This window comes from Phyllostomus hastatus, unplaced genomic scaffold (genome assembly GCF_019186645.2).
Source record: "Phyllostomus hastatus isolate PE091 unplaced genomic scaffold, TTU_PhHast_1.1 phas_contig_40, whole genome shotgun sequence".
NCBI classification, from domain to species: domain Eukaryota; kingdom Metazoa; phylum Chordata; class Mammalia; order Chiroptera; family Phyllostomidae; genus Phyllostomus; species Phyllostomus hastatus.
Genome location: NW_025333872.1, coordinates 77,609,645 through 77,625,037, shown reverse-complemented (window position 1 = coordinate 77,625,037; position 15,393 = coordinate 77,609,645). Strand labels below are relative to the sequence as shown.

At 35.4% G+C, this 15,393-nt stretch overlaps 1 protein-coding gene across 1 annotated transcript in view; it reads left to right on the top strand.

The window, feature by feature from the left end:
* Window positions 1-15,393, top strand: part of AHI1 (Abelson helper integration site 1) — a 188,783-nt gene that overhangs the window by 52,389 nt on the left and 121,001 nt on the right. Inside the window, exon 17 of the mRNA XM_045843567.1 lies at window positions 14,873-15,069. Coding sequence (XP_045699523.1) covers window positions 14,873-15,069 — 197 coding nt within the window. The remainder of the gene's footprint in view (window positions 1-14,872; window positions 15,070-15,393) is intronic.

Here is a 15,393-nt window from a genome sequence, read left to right as displayed (position 1 = left end):
CATTTCATTTTTTCATAAGCACTATTGTTCTGGAGTTTATATATCAGCAGAAACACATATAATAGTTGTGCCATTATGTTGGAATCACAGAAAGGTAGTTATCACTTTCTTTGTAAATCAGTTTAAATAAACAAAATGCACCTAAAAATTATTTGGTAATGTTAACCAAATTTAAAAGCTAAGTAATATTTAGAAATATGGATCTTTAATGTGTTCAGTTGAATATTGAGTTAATTTCTTATTCTGTGTTTTTGTTCTTTTACTAAAGCACATCATTTCAATAAGTTGTAGTTTTAAGAGTTTTGTAACATGAAAAGAAGGCAAGAAACTACTGTGAATGAAAGCAAGACCCAGAATTAGAAATCTAATATCTTTTTCTACTCTAAAATTTCACTGTTCTATCATTCTGAAAAAGAAGGAAATAAAGACTGAGTACATTTTTCAGGAATAATAGGGCATAGAGTATATGGATCTATGCTATTTTTTATATGTTTCTTTAATTTCTGTCCTGATAATAGGATTTCATTGTTCTGCACTATACTGATAGTGCTGTCAATCTCAAAATTACGATTCATTTTTTTATGTGTTAAAAATTTTATTCGTTTCTTTGATTAGTTTAGGGTGTCATATATTATTCACTGTTTTTGCCAAGCTAGCAAAGTTTGTGCACACTGCCATAACTGCATAAATATAGAAATATGTATCCATAAGCAATATTAGTGTGGGAGTATTTAAACAAAGTGTTTGAAAGTAATGAAATGTGAATGGTTAAGTTCATTGCATTTATACAGATCAAATTGGTTAATGGTTGTGTTAAGTGCTAAGTTATTGAACAATTAAGTTCTAAACCTGAAGTGGGTTTTTTTTTTTTTTATCATAGTATGGATTTTATTATGTCTTCTCAGGGCAATTATTTTAGAAAATAATGTGTAAATTTGAGACTTATCTTAAAGAACTCTACAGAGAAGAAATAATGGATTTTGTTAGTGTACACATTTATGGAACACTATTACTAATGGTAGAATTGTTAAATAACACAAGACCATTTACTACAACAAGCAAATATTAGCAAAAATAAACTGTCTAATTATAGGGAAAGACACATGAGTTTATCAAGTCATCCAATGTCCAAACCAGAGCACATGTTCTGGTTAAAACATGTGTTCAGAACCGATCTTCCTTTGTAGCCCCTGAATCTTCACCACGTAAAGGAGAAGAATTACGCCTGAGGACTGTATGATTGGAACTGTTATATAGGAAATAGGCAGCACAGTTATTTCCTCAGACTCAAGAAGTTTCACAACAGTCTTCATTCAGTTTATAATTTACTTTTTAGGCTTTTGAAATTTTCACTACAAATGTTAAGCTCTGCTGTTATCTTTCTTTTCTTTGGAGGGTTGTTTGTTTGTTTTTTTTGTGGGTTTTTTTTTTTTTGTCATTAATAGAGGGATTTCATCATTAGATTAGCCCAGTCACGTTTGCCCATCTGTTTTTAGATAATAGGTTTTCAACTGAGAAGTTTATTTTAGAAGCATAAGTAGAAAGAGCAGTGTTTTGGGAGTGAAAAAACACAGGTTTTAGGTTCAGTTCTGCTTCCTCAGTGACCTGGCACAAGACTCCTGCCCTCCTGAAGCTCCATTTTCTTACCTAGTAAATGGCACTACTGCTGCTGATACCTGTGCTACCTAAGAGTTATTTGTGAAGATACTATGAGACAGGAACTGTGAGCGTACTTTGTAAATCAATAAGCACTAGATTAAGATAAACAAATAAAGGTAAAATGGGTTGTTATCATGTTCATCTGACCAGTACACACTTGACTTTATGGAAACTTATGTTTTCGGATGCTGATAAGTATCTCTATATGGAACAGAATTGAAAAAGGATTTTTTTTCCCTCTTATTCTTTCTTTTGGCAGCCTTTTTGTTTTATTGATTAGAGTGTGTGCCTTTTTAGGTCAGATGTATTAGAAAATGAATTCATAACGGTAAGAACATCATGATATAACCACACTACCTTAACATGGAAGAGGAAGGAGTTCCAAGTAGTTTAGAAATGATCAAATAATAAACATAAAATTAAAATTATTTTGTGCAATGTATTTAGAACACATTTTTAAAAATATTCTAATGCACTTTTACAAACAAATGAAAACTTAAAATGTTTTTAATACATTTTCCTAACTCTTTGCTGCTTACTTTTAAAAAGAGGAAGCTTAGAAAGAAGTTACATAATCTCAAGAAATCCAAGATTTAATGCAGTTCTTGTGCATGTTATCCATCCATAAGAAAATGAAAAGTGGTTTTAGACTCTAAAATAATTTACTTGTTAAATATAGGCCAGTATCATCAAGTGATATAGCCTTAAATATTTTATTAAAAATTATAATTTTTATTATTGACATAAGTTTGCCTTACATTTTTATTTATTTGTTTAATAGAGGAATATTTTGCCCAGACTTTCTTGTCTGCAAAAAAAGTCTATGTATAGCTTTACATAAATGTTTTAACAGTATAAAATTTGAAAAATATAGAACAGTTACATGGCTTTTAAATTGTAATTATCAGAGCTGCTGAAAAGTTTAGGTAATTTTCAAGGAAAATGGAGCAAGATTTTTAAAAAATAAGTTAAATAAGCTGCAAATGAGACCACAGTGGTAGCTAAATGTATCATCCGTCTTTCAGTTCTAGCAAAATCTGTAAAGAGTCAGCAAGCATCTTTCTCTATTAAGCATATGTTCAGGTTGTGGTCTTTTGGGTCTTTCATCCTACCGACTTCTTGCTTTTTTTGGTAAGAAATATGATTTTTACTTTCAGAAGGCAGTTTTATTTGCCTGATGTTGAACGGTTTAATCATCTAGTAATACAAAATTTAGTCACAGAGTAATGTACTTTAAGGATTCCCACAATAACAGAGTACTAGTCAGAGAAACGGCTTCTACCTACTTAAATTTACAAAAGCTAGACCTTAGCAATAATGTTCTGTTATTGATCAATACTTATCTACCTCAATCTCTAGGATCCCCCTGTACATTTAATCATAGTCATAGCTCATACTTACAAAGCATTTTCCATATTCTTGGTACCACTGTAAGCACTTTAAACATACTCCATTTGCCACAATAACCTGACAAGATTGGTTTTATAGTTACCCCAGTGTATAGGGGCTGGGTCTTGGATCCATACAGGCTTATTCACTACACTAACCTGCCTTTTTAGCAAATTTCCTGAAATAATGGTTTTTGGTTGTCTAATAAGCAAATATTTTTTTCCCTAAATTACTGTTTACCGTGTGCTCCTCTGTGGAGTATGTATTTCTTTGTATCATCTATGGTTGTAGGTGTTTATAATGCCCTATTTGTCTTTGTATTAGCAGTACAGTATCTAGTCTGAATACTGACACATGATGAATATACATTTAGCATTTTATTATTTTTTATGTATTTAATTGATTATGCTATTATAGTTGTCCCATTTCTCCCCTTTATTCCCCTCTGCCCTGCACCCCCCTTCCCACCCCACCCCCTTAGTTCTTTTCCATGGGTTGTCTATGTAAGTTCTTTGGCTTCTATATTTCCTATACTATTCTTAACCTCCTCCTCGAGGGGGAAGAATGGGGAGGAAGGTACAGGGTATAAGAAGCATAAATGGTAGGTACAAAAAAAAATTTAGTATTTTAAATAGTAGCAAATTTGGGAAGTTCTCAGCATTATTTGATAATTTCAGGTAATAAGCCTAATTTTTCACTAGGGGGCAATATCTCCTCTGAGTCAGTATTGACTCTGGAGTGCTTTTTAGTCAGTCTTTGGCAAGACAAATCTTTATTAAGCACCTGTAATGTTTCAGATTGAGCAGGGCTATGAAACCCAGGGATCACACTCAAATTATCATGCTGTATTCCATTCTTTTGTGTTTCCGAAAGAGTTGATTAAACCTCTGGGAGAACTGTAGTTAAACTGAAAAGCAGTCTGTACTATTGACATTAAAATTATTTTATTTGTAGAATTCATATTTATTAATGACCACCTATATGGTCATTGTCAGTAGCTTTATTTTTCACATTGTGACATGCTTTACCAGAGTTTAGGGCAATGTATAACTTTAGACTCCCATAAAAATTTGTTATATAATTTACCCTTTGACCAGAAACCCATGGTGTTTACAATGCCCTGTGACTAACACAGTATCTGGTATACTACTGATGTGCAATCAGTGTTGGAAATAAGAACCGCAAATTCTGTAAAATAGCATGTTTTCCATAAATGTTATAAGACTATAGAATGAAAAGCAGGGTCAGTTCATAGATTTGGGGCTAATAATAATAGCGGCTGCAGCAGCCAACAACATCTGTCAGGGATTTACTGTGTGTCCCCTACTGTTAGGAGCACTTCCCATGTATTACCTCACACGGAACTCCCCAGACCCCATGAAGTGGGTATGGTTGTCCTCATTTTACAGATGGTGAACTGAGGTACCGGGAGAATGAAGTAATTGACCTACCCCACATAGCTGGGGACTGCTCAGGCTACTGTCTGATTCTAGGCTGTGTGCCTCCAGGGCCTGTGTTCTTCAGCCATTATTAAGCTGTCGGCCACAACCATTCCTGTGATCTTTGCATGTCCTGTGTCCTGGGGGACCTTAAATTAAGAATGTAGGAAAATATTCCCATGGTGAAACATGTCGTTTGTTTTCAATTTTAACATTTAGGAGAACTTCTTAAGTTTAAAAGGAACATTACTTATCCAGTATTATTATTAATAGTTTACTCCTTTATAAACTTGCAAGGTAATGATAATGCCTCAAGCCATTCTCAGTGTAGTGTAAAATACACGTTTTCTTTATCATGGAGCATTAAATTTTAATGTAACTAGTTTTACAATATTTGTTTGCAATAAGATAATGTCTAGTTGAAATAAACTTTATATCCATAGTTTTATGTCTAACTTAACAGTATTCTTGAGTCCTAATGGTGACTCATTGGAAGGCATACACAGATATTATAATCTTCATACTTGAATAAGATCATGCAGTAACAAAAGTAACTAATTGTAAGTCAGAATTTTAAGTGTCTATTATTAGCCTATTAGGATAAATTAAAAAATAATATGCTACATTTTAAGGCATGCTGAAACTACCTATTTCTTGGTTATATCCTAAAACATTTATTTTAATATTTTTCACTAATGGACACTTTTATTTGAAAGCTTATGTCATTTTAGGATTTAAGACATGGAACACTTAGTCAACATAATGGCTTTGAGCATAAACCAGACCCCTAAATTCTTCATCCCGGCGTTGATGCTTTTTAAAATGCACCAAGCCCTGGCTGGTTAGCTCAGTGGGTTAGAGCATTGTCCTGAAATGCCAATGTTCTGGGTTTGATCCCTGGGCAGGGCACATACGAGAATCAACCAGCAAATGCATAAATAAGTGGAACAGCAAATGAAATCAATGTCTCTGTCTCCGTCTCTCTCCCCCTCTCCCCCCTCTCCCTTCCTTCCCCCATCTCCCTCTCTTCCCCCTCTCCCTCTCCTCCTTCCCTCCCTCCCCCTCCCTTCCTTCCCCCCCTTTCTGTCTCTAATCAATCAATCAATCAATAATAAAAGCAAAGTGCACCAAGAAAGAAGAAAGGTGTGGTGCAAAATAAACAACAGTGTGATGGGAAAGGCCAGAGTATTGGAGTTCTAGACGAAATGCCATCACTTTCTGTTTGATCATGGTCAAATAATCTAATGTTTCTGCACCTGTTTTTTTTAACCTATAGAATTTAAATAATAACTTTTCTGTTTGATCTCGGTATTTTGTCAAAGGATAAAATGAAACTATAAAGCAAAACGAAGCCAAGGTGAAGTTGAGAAATTCTAGCTATTTTCTGTAGCAATAGACGCGTTACACACTTTAAGTGGATTAGTGTGATGGGTGATTATGAGTTGATAATGGACTAGGAAGTCAGCAAAAGGACAATAACATATACTTCAGGAAATTTGTAAATAATTTATTATTTTTTGGTGTTCAACTAATGGATTTGCCAAATGATGACAGTTGCTATCCCATTTGATTGGCTATGAGACATGAATCTGTTACACTTCCTTGTGTAGCTTTTTGAACAGTTTTTTTAGTAACACTTATTATTTCTGCTTGACATATAAAGTGTGTCAAGGAAGTACAAGATCACTAACAGACCCTGAAGTACACCCAAGCTACTAGAATTTAAGTGTTACTCAGTAGAGCTTCTCAGATTCGTCTGCATAGTAGTTTAAGATTGGATGAAGCAGGAACAAGTCAGGCCCAGTGAAATACAATAAAAAACATAAGCCCTTGACCAGTCTTGTTTTAGTCTATCTGGATTGCTTATAAACGACAGAATTTTATTTATCATAGTTTTGAAATGTGGAAAGTCCGAGACCAAGGCACCACCAGATGCAGTGTCCAGTGAACGTCTGCTTTCTAATTCATAGACTGCATCTGCTGGCTGTGACTTTACCTGGTGGAAGGGGCAAGGGAGCTCTCTGGGGCCCCTTTTACAAGGGCACTAATCCCACTCACGAGGGCTCTGCTCTCAGGGTCTAAGCACCTCCTAAAAAATTCACCTCCTGATACCATCCCCTTGGCCATTAGATTTCAATGGAGGAATTTTAGGGGGAGGGCACAGACATTTAGAGTACAGAAATTCTCCACATACAGCAAAGGTTAGAGAAAGAGGGTGCTGCATGACTGCTGAATGCTGGGAAGCCAGAGAAGTAGACCTACCAGCTTACGTTAATCATATTGTAACTAGAAATAGAGAATAACTTAGAAGCTGAGGAATGGGATATCCAGTGGGATGACTGTACATAGTAGCAGGGCTGTGTGTAATAACAGGTCTTGAACAAAGAAATGTTAAACTAAAAGGAAATCTCACTGTTAATAGAGTGGAAGTGGAAGAATATGTTGTGATTTTAGTTGTACTTTATTATGAAGTCAGTAACAAAGATATTAGTAATAACAAACCTTGGATTCCATCCAAAGGCAAAGGGCACTGGATTAAAATATCTTATTTCCTCCATTCTGCCTCCTATAAAGATAAAAAAATCCCCTGAGAAAAATCACATTATTTAAAAAAATTGTTTAAGTCCAGAAGATAACACAGAATTTCTATAAATCAAAGGACCATCAATTCTGAAAACATTTTAAGAGTTATTTTTAATTCTTCAAAATTTAGAATCCCTAATTATAGCTAATGGAGGTAATTTTAGAGATATTTTGATTGAAAAACGTTCCTTTAAACAAATAAAGCTGCCACTTCTGTGTTCTCAGCACCATGTCCATTTCTCTGCTATGCTGCTAAGCACATAGTGGTAATTTCCTGCTGACCTCAGAAAGATTCAGACCCCAAGAGGAGGTTGGTATCCTTGTATTTTCAGAGCCTGTTATAGTGCACTCCTTAAAAATGACTGTGAGACTTAATATTGTGAGTTTTAAACATACCAGGACAGATTAGAGCTAAGTTTTAAGTGTACAAAGTTACATTAGCACCAAGAAGAGAGAATGAAGAAACAGTTACTTAGTTGCAACATCATACTGCAGTGGTGACCTCTGTAAAAGTGTTTTAGAACCTCTGACACGTCAGGTGCAGAGCTGAAGGAATTTCAGAAATCATCTGTTACAAGCTATTTCTACAGTGAAGTGATCTGTGTGACCTTATACAAATAGACGAACAATCTGTCCAAGATGGGTGGGGGAGGGGGAGAATGAAGGAACAGAAGTGAGCGGCTTCTTTTGTGAACATTTCTGCTGATGGTTTTATGGCTGTCTTCACAGAACAAGAGGTGCTGAACGTAAAGTAGGGTGTTAATTTGATTCCTTTAAGTTCAGTCGGACTGCTTTTGTCTGGAATATTCCCTTTAGACTACTGAACCAAGTTCATAATATGGGGTTTATTTTGTTACCTGCCTCTACTTAAGCCATTTTAACCCTTTTCCAAAGGCATCTTAATGCCTGGAAAAATAAAGAAACAAATATTTAGGCAAAGAGTTCTATTTTCTTTAGAAGTCTAGTTAAAATCCTTTTGTAAAAAAAATCATGCTCAGCATAGCATCATACTTAGAAAATACAGTTTGGCAAAAAGAGGAAGATAAATACCCCAATCCTGCTGTCCGGTGTGACTGTTGCTTATGTCCATGTATGTGCTCCCATGCATGCCCTCTGGCTCAGAGCCTACAGTGGAATCGTGGCCAGTATGAATCTGGCAAACACAAAAACATACGGAGTTAGAAAATGCCATTAAATGGTGTAACTCAGCTTTACTTTCCATTCATAGCAGCAGAAATCAATGAAATGTTAAAAGGACAATTTTGAAAGGCAAACAAGGCAAACATCATGGAACCTGATTTTCATGTGTTGATTTATTCATGCCTGACATATCTACTAATGTTAAACCTTCTAAATCCCAACCCACAGGTTATCTTTACAGTTTCTCTCATTCTTTAAACTACCTTTGAATATTTGAGAATAAAATAAATGTTCTGAGTGTTATGAAAAGAAGTCCAAAATAGGTACTGAAAAACAATAGTCAAACCCACAAAAATCTAAGTGTAGAAATGGCGGCACTTCCATCGAAGACCAGTAACTGGTGATCACTGAACAGGTGGCTGTGAGCAGGCTTTCTCCCTCTGTAGCGTTCCCTAGTGCCTCTGGCCCTGGAGGTCTGCAGGGAGAGAGCTCTGCTCGGTATTGACCCAGCCAGTCATTGTTCAGAGTGTGTGAGTGAATGAGTACGTGAATATGGAGAACAGAGACCTAAAGTTTTTCACATGTGCTGTCTCAAATTCATGGTTAGTGAAACCAAGGTTGATAACTAAAGAATAATAATTAAAAAGTCACCCTCTTGTATATTATATTTATTACATTGTTTTATAAGCTATTTTTTCTTATAATTCATAATACATTATGAGCAATTTTCCATCATTGATAATTATATTTTTATACATCATTTTAGTGGTTGAATTTCCTTTCATTAAGTGAATGTCATAATTCATTTAAATAGCTGTTGTTACACAATTCTACTGCTATATATTTTTTTAATGATTTAAAGAATACTTTAGTAAATGCCTGGCTTGCTTCATTGAATTTATTCCTTAGGAAAAAATATCTTCAGGTACAATGAGTCAGTTAAATATGTTTAAAAAAAAGCATCACTTTCCAATTTCCATATTTTTCTTACTAATTCCTTCTGTTATTATTAGTGAGGTTGAATATATTTTTAATGGGTTATATAACTCTTTTGTGAATTTTCTGTAATGATCCTTTGCCCATTTTTTCTGTTGGGTTACCCATTTTAAATTGATTTTATGGGGACTCTGCATATTAAGAATATCGACCCATTTTATCACTAGTTTATCATTTGCTGCTTTAGTGAGCAGCTTCTTCACCGTATGATTGGCATGCAATGAACTGCATACATTTTCATATATTTAAAATTATACCCTGATAAGTCCAGACATATTGATACACCTGTGAGACCGTGATCACCTCAGTCAGACAATGAGCAACATATTCATCAGCTCCAAAAGTTCTTTTCTGATCTCTTCCTATCTCCCCCCTCCACCGAGCCATCATTATGAATTAGTTTGTATTTTCTAGAATTGTATATAAGTGAAACAGTACATACCATGTACTATGTTTTTATATGGCTTCTTTTCATTCATAATTACTTTGAGATTCATCTGTGTCTTAGAGTTTATCAATAGTAGGTCAACCTTTTTTCTGGGTATTGTTTCATTGTATGCATATATCAGTTTGTTTATATATTTACCTGTTTATGGGCATTTGGATTGTACCCATTATTTACCTATCACAAATAACTCTGCTGCAAATGTGCAAGTCATGTACAAGTCTTTGTATGGACACATGCCTTCATTTCTCTTTAATAAAGTTTTAAGAGTAGAAGGCCTGTATCCTAATGTAGTTGTATGTTTACCTTTTAAGAAGGTGCCATACTTTTCTGAAGTGGTCATGCCTTTTAACATTCCCACCAGTAGTGTATAAATATTTCAGTATCTCCATATTCTTGCTAAATTCAAAATGGGCAGTCTGTTTAATTTTAGCCATTGTAATAGGTATACAGTGCTATTTCCTTGTGCTTTTAATTTGCTTATCCTTAATGACTAATGATGTTGAGCTCCTTTCACATGTTTATTCAGTCATATGAGTTGTTCATATATGTTGAAGATAAAACCCTTCTCCAAGGTATTGTTGGCAAATATGTTTTCCCATGTGGTTGGTTCCCTTTTTATTTTGATGATGTTTTCTTTAGCCGTGCAGAAGCTTTTTAATTTGAAGTAGTCCCATTTATTTATTCTTTCCTTTATTTCCCTTGCCCTGTAGGATTTATCATTAAAATATTGCTCAATGGGTTATCTGAAGTTTTACTGTCTATGGACTTTTATGGTATTGAGGCTTATGTTTAAGTTTTTATCCATTTTGAGTTTATTCTGGTGTATGGTGTAAGTTGGTGGTATAGTTTCATTTCTACCCAGCAAGATTCATTTAAAATGTAATGCAGGGACTTCAGGCCAAGATGGAGGTGTAGGTAGATACACTTTGCCTCCTCACACAACCAAAAGAAAGACAACAAATTTAAAAACACAAAATAACCAGAACTGCCAGAAAATCAAACTGTATGGAAGTTTGACAACCAAGGAGTTAAAGAAGAAATTCATCCAGCAGCTAGGAGGGGCTGAGACAGGCAGCTGGGATGGAGAGGACTCATGGCAAGGCAGCAGCTGGCAGGCTGGGCAGTCCAACATTTGCTTGCAGATAAACAGGGAGGAACAACTGGGGAGTGAGACAGACTGCACAACCCAGGGTTCCAGCATGGGGAAATAAAGCCTCAAAACCTCTGGCTATAAAAACCTGTGGGGTTGTGGTGGTGGGAGAAACTCCCAGCCTCACAGAGAGTTTGTTGGAGAGACCCACAGGGTTCTAGATCATACACAAAATCCATCCATCTGGGAATCAGCACCAGAAGGGCACAATTTGCTTGTGGGTAGAAGGGGAACTGACTGAAAGCTGGCTGAGAGCCAAGCAAGTGCCATTGTTCCCTCTTGGACCCTCTTCTACATACAGTGCCACAATGAAGGGACACAGGTTGCCCTGCCCTAGTGAATAACTAAGGCTCCACCCATTACTATGTAATAGGCATGCTGAGACAAAAAAAAATCGCTAAAGTGAAAGAACAGATCAAAGCTCCAAAAATAGAACTAAGTGATAAAGAGATAGTCAACCTATCAGATGCAGAGTTCGAAACAGTGGTCATCAGGAAGCTCACAGAAATGGTTGAATATGGTTGCAAAATAAAGAAGTGAAGGCAAAGTGAAATAAAGGAAAATGTACAGGGAACCAATAGTGATGGGAAGGAAACTGGGACTCCTATCAATGATTTGGAGGAAATCATTGGAAGGAAGGAAGGAAGGAAGGAAGAGATAAACATTCAGTTGGAACAGAATGAATAAACAAGAATTCAAAACAATGAGGAGAGGCTTAGGAACCTCTGGGACAACTTTAAATATTCCAACATTTGGATCAGAGGAGTACCAGAAGGAGAAGAGAAAGAATAAGAAATTGAAAACTTATTTGAAAATATAATGAAGGAGAACTTCCTTAGTATGGCAAAGGAAATAGACTTTCAGGGAGCTTAGAGAGTCCCAAAGAAGTTGGACCCAAGAAGTTGGACCCAAGGAGGAACACTCTAAGACACATCATAATTACATTACCCAAGATTAAAGATAAAGAGAGAATCGTAAAAGCAGCTAGAGAAAAGGAGATAGTTACCTGCAAAGGAGTTCCCAGAAGACTATCAACTGATTTCTCAAAAGACACTTTGCAGGAAAGAAGGGGCTGGCAAGAAGTATTCAAAATGATGAAAAGCAAGGACCTACATCCAAGGTTACTCTATCCAGCAAAGCTATTGTTCAGAATGGAAGGGCAGACAAAGTACTTTCCAGATAAGGTCAAGTTAAAGGAATTCATTATCACCAAGCCCTTATTATATGAAATGTTAGAGGGACTCATTTCAGAAGAAGGTCACAACTGTGAACAGTAAAATGTCAACAAACTCACAACTATCAACAACTGAATGTAAAAAACTAAGCAAACAACTAGAGCAGGAAAAGAATCACAAATGTTGATCATATGGAGGGTTATCAGCAGGGAGGAGGGGGGGTAGAAGGAGGGGAAAGGTACAGGAAATAAAAAACATAAATTGTAGGTACAAAATAGACAGGGGGAGGCTAAGAATAGTATGGGAAATGGAGAAGCCACAGAACTTATATGTACGACCCATGGACATGAACTAAGGTGGGGGAATGCTGGGGGGTGGTTTCAGGGAAGAGAGGAATAAGGGGTAGAAAACAATGGGACAACTCTAATAGCATACTCAGTAAAATATTTTAATAAAATAAAATGGAAGGCAAAATAAGAATCCTCTCAGATTAAAAAAAGGGCTAAAGGAACATATCTTCACCAAACTAGTACTGCAAGAGATGGTAAAGGGATTGCTTTGAGAAGATGAAGAAAGAGAGAGAGGGGGGAACACAAGAATAAAGAGAAAAATGGCGATGTGTAAGTGCCTATCAGTAATAACCTTAAATGTAAATTGACTAAATGCTCCCATCAAAAGACATAGGGTAGCTGAGTGGATAAGAAAACATGACCCACACATATTCTGTTTGCAAGAGACAGACCTCAGAACAAAAGATCTACACAGACTGAAAGTAAAAAAAAAATATTCCAAGCAAGCGGACTTGAAAAAAAAAAGCTGAGGTAGCAATACTTACTTCAGACAAAATAGATTTCAACACAAAGGCCATAAAAAGAGATAAAGGAGGACACTATATAATACTTAAGGGAACAATCCATCAAGAAGATATAACCCTTGTAAACATATATGCATCCAAGATAGAAGCACCAAATATATAAGGAAAATTTTGGAGAACTTCAAGAAACATATTGACAGCAACACATTTATAGTAAGGGATTTTAGCACCCCATGTCAACAACAGATAGATCTTCCAAGCAAAGCATCAACAAGAATGTTGTGGCATTGAACAACACTCTAGATCAAAGGGACTTAATTGATATGTACAGGACCTTTCACCCCAAAGAAGCAAAATACAATTTCTTTTCAAGTGCACATGGAACATTTTCAAAGATAGACCACATGTAGGTCACAAAACAAGCCTCAACAAACTCAAGAAAACTGAAATCATGTCAAGCATCTTCTCGGATCACAGTGACTTGAAACTAGAAACCAACTTCAAGGAAAAAACTTAAAACATTCAAATTCATAGAGACTGAATAACATGCTATTAAATAATGAATGAGTTAACGATGAGATCAAGGAAGAAATCACAAAGTTTCTGGAAACAAATGAAAATGAACATGCAGCAGCCCAAAACCTATGAGACACAGCAAAGGCAGTCCCGAGAGGGAAGTTCATAGCAATACAGGTTTAAAAAGGTAGACAAATTTCAAATAAACAGCCTAACCCTGCATCTACAAGAACTGGAGGAACAACAACAAACAAAGCCTGGAGTGACTAGAAGGAAGGAAATAATCAAGATCAGGGCAGAATGAAATGACATGGAGAATAAAAGAACAATTCAAAGGATCAGTAAATCTGGGAGCTGGTGCTTTGAAATGATAAACAAAATTGACAAGCCTTTGACCAGACTCATCAAGAAAAAAAGAGAGGACCCAAATAAATAAAATCAGAAACAAAAGAGAAATGACAACCAGTACCACAGAAATTCAAAGGATTGTAAGAAATAACTATGAAAACTGTATGCCAAGAAATTTGACAACCTGGCAAAATGGACAAATTTCTAGAAACATAATCTTCCAAAACTGAATCAAGAAGCAAAAAACCTGAATAGACCAATAACAATTAGGAAATAACTTTTAAATGGTCATTTTATATATTTTTCCTTTGTATATACAAACATTTTAAAATTTTATAAATTCACGTATTTTAAGCGATCAGAGAGGCTGTACAGGTCGAAGCAGCCTAACAACCGTGAAGGGCATTTCCGATGGCCCGATGGCAGTGTCTTTGTCTTCTTCGTCGTCATCAATAGCACTCATCCTTTGAGTCATCTGTCCCACTCTAGAAATTAAATCCCAAGAAAGAATCATGTAAGAAACAAATTAAATTATGAAGGACTTACAGGTGATCTGTAATGAGGGAAAGTAGAAAATACTGTAAATATTTAATAATAGAAGAATGCATAAATAAATTATGGTGCTTCATTAGATGTGATCTTGTAAAGCTTTTAAAAATGAAAATTACATTGCTGTGTAAATATGAAGGGTGCTTACATTTAATTTTTTTAAATGTTAAATTACATTTATACCATGATATCTTATATAAAATGGGTGTATGTAGAAAGATTAGGAGGGCTTTAGAAATGGTTTTCACCTTTTTGTTTTAGGGAGATGGATTCATGTGTAATTATTTTTATTTTTTGCATGTTCTTTAATTATTTTGTATTATGCCTTTGATTTTTTATATTATTTTTTCTATCCACATATATTCAGTTTAGGCTCCCACTCAATTTGTTATATTTGCCAGACCAAGATATGCATGGCCTTGCAGACTCAATTATAATACTGTCTAGTATGAAATTATCTGTGAAATTATTATATTTTCCTCTTTATGGTTTTAGAGTCCTTAATAATTTCACATTTTACCAGTCATGGTGTCTTCTTATTACTCAGCATTTGAAATGTATCATGCAGTTTCTTATCATTTATTTAATGCTACAGTTTTGTGGCTTAATTATTTCATTATACTTTTTCTATAATGCTTTGAACTAATATGGATTCATCTTTTCCAGTTGCCCAGCAGGAGGCTGAAACGTTCAAACACTACAATGGAACATTTCCGTTCCCCGGAATACACCAAAGTAGAGATCCTTTATGCACCCCTCCTAAACCGCCTCAACAAGGCTCTTTTCAGATTGACGACTATGTCCACACTGAGGACTCTTCAGTGAAGATGCAGCAAGTGAAACAAAGACTCGACTCTGTCACAGTATGTTTCTTTTATGCACTTGAAAAGTTGGAATTTTGAAAACCATTCCTATCCTATTTTACATTGTTATGCCAATAAATACTAATTGAATGAAGTTAGTTAACGCTACGCTTTCTTATACTTAATAGTTCCTTTCTAGTACTTGCTCGAAAATCAGAAGCTTCAATAAACAGACTGAATTTAGGATACTCTGTCATGCTTTCCTGACTTGATATCTCTAAAGACTAGCCCAGGACCTGTTTCTTTGTCAAAAAATATTAGTGTGTGTATGTGTACATATATATATACATATCACACACACCAACACTCCAGGACCAACCTGAT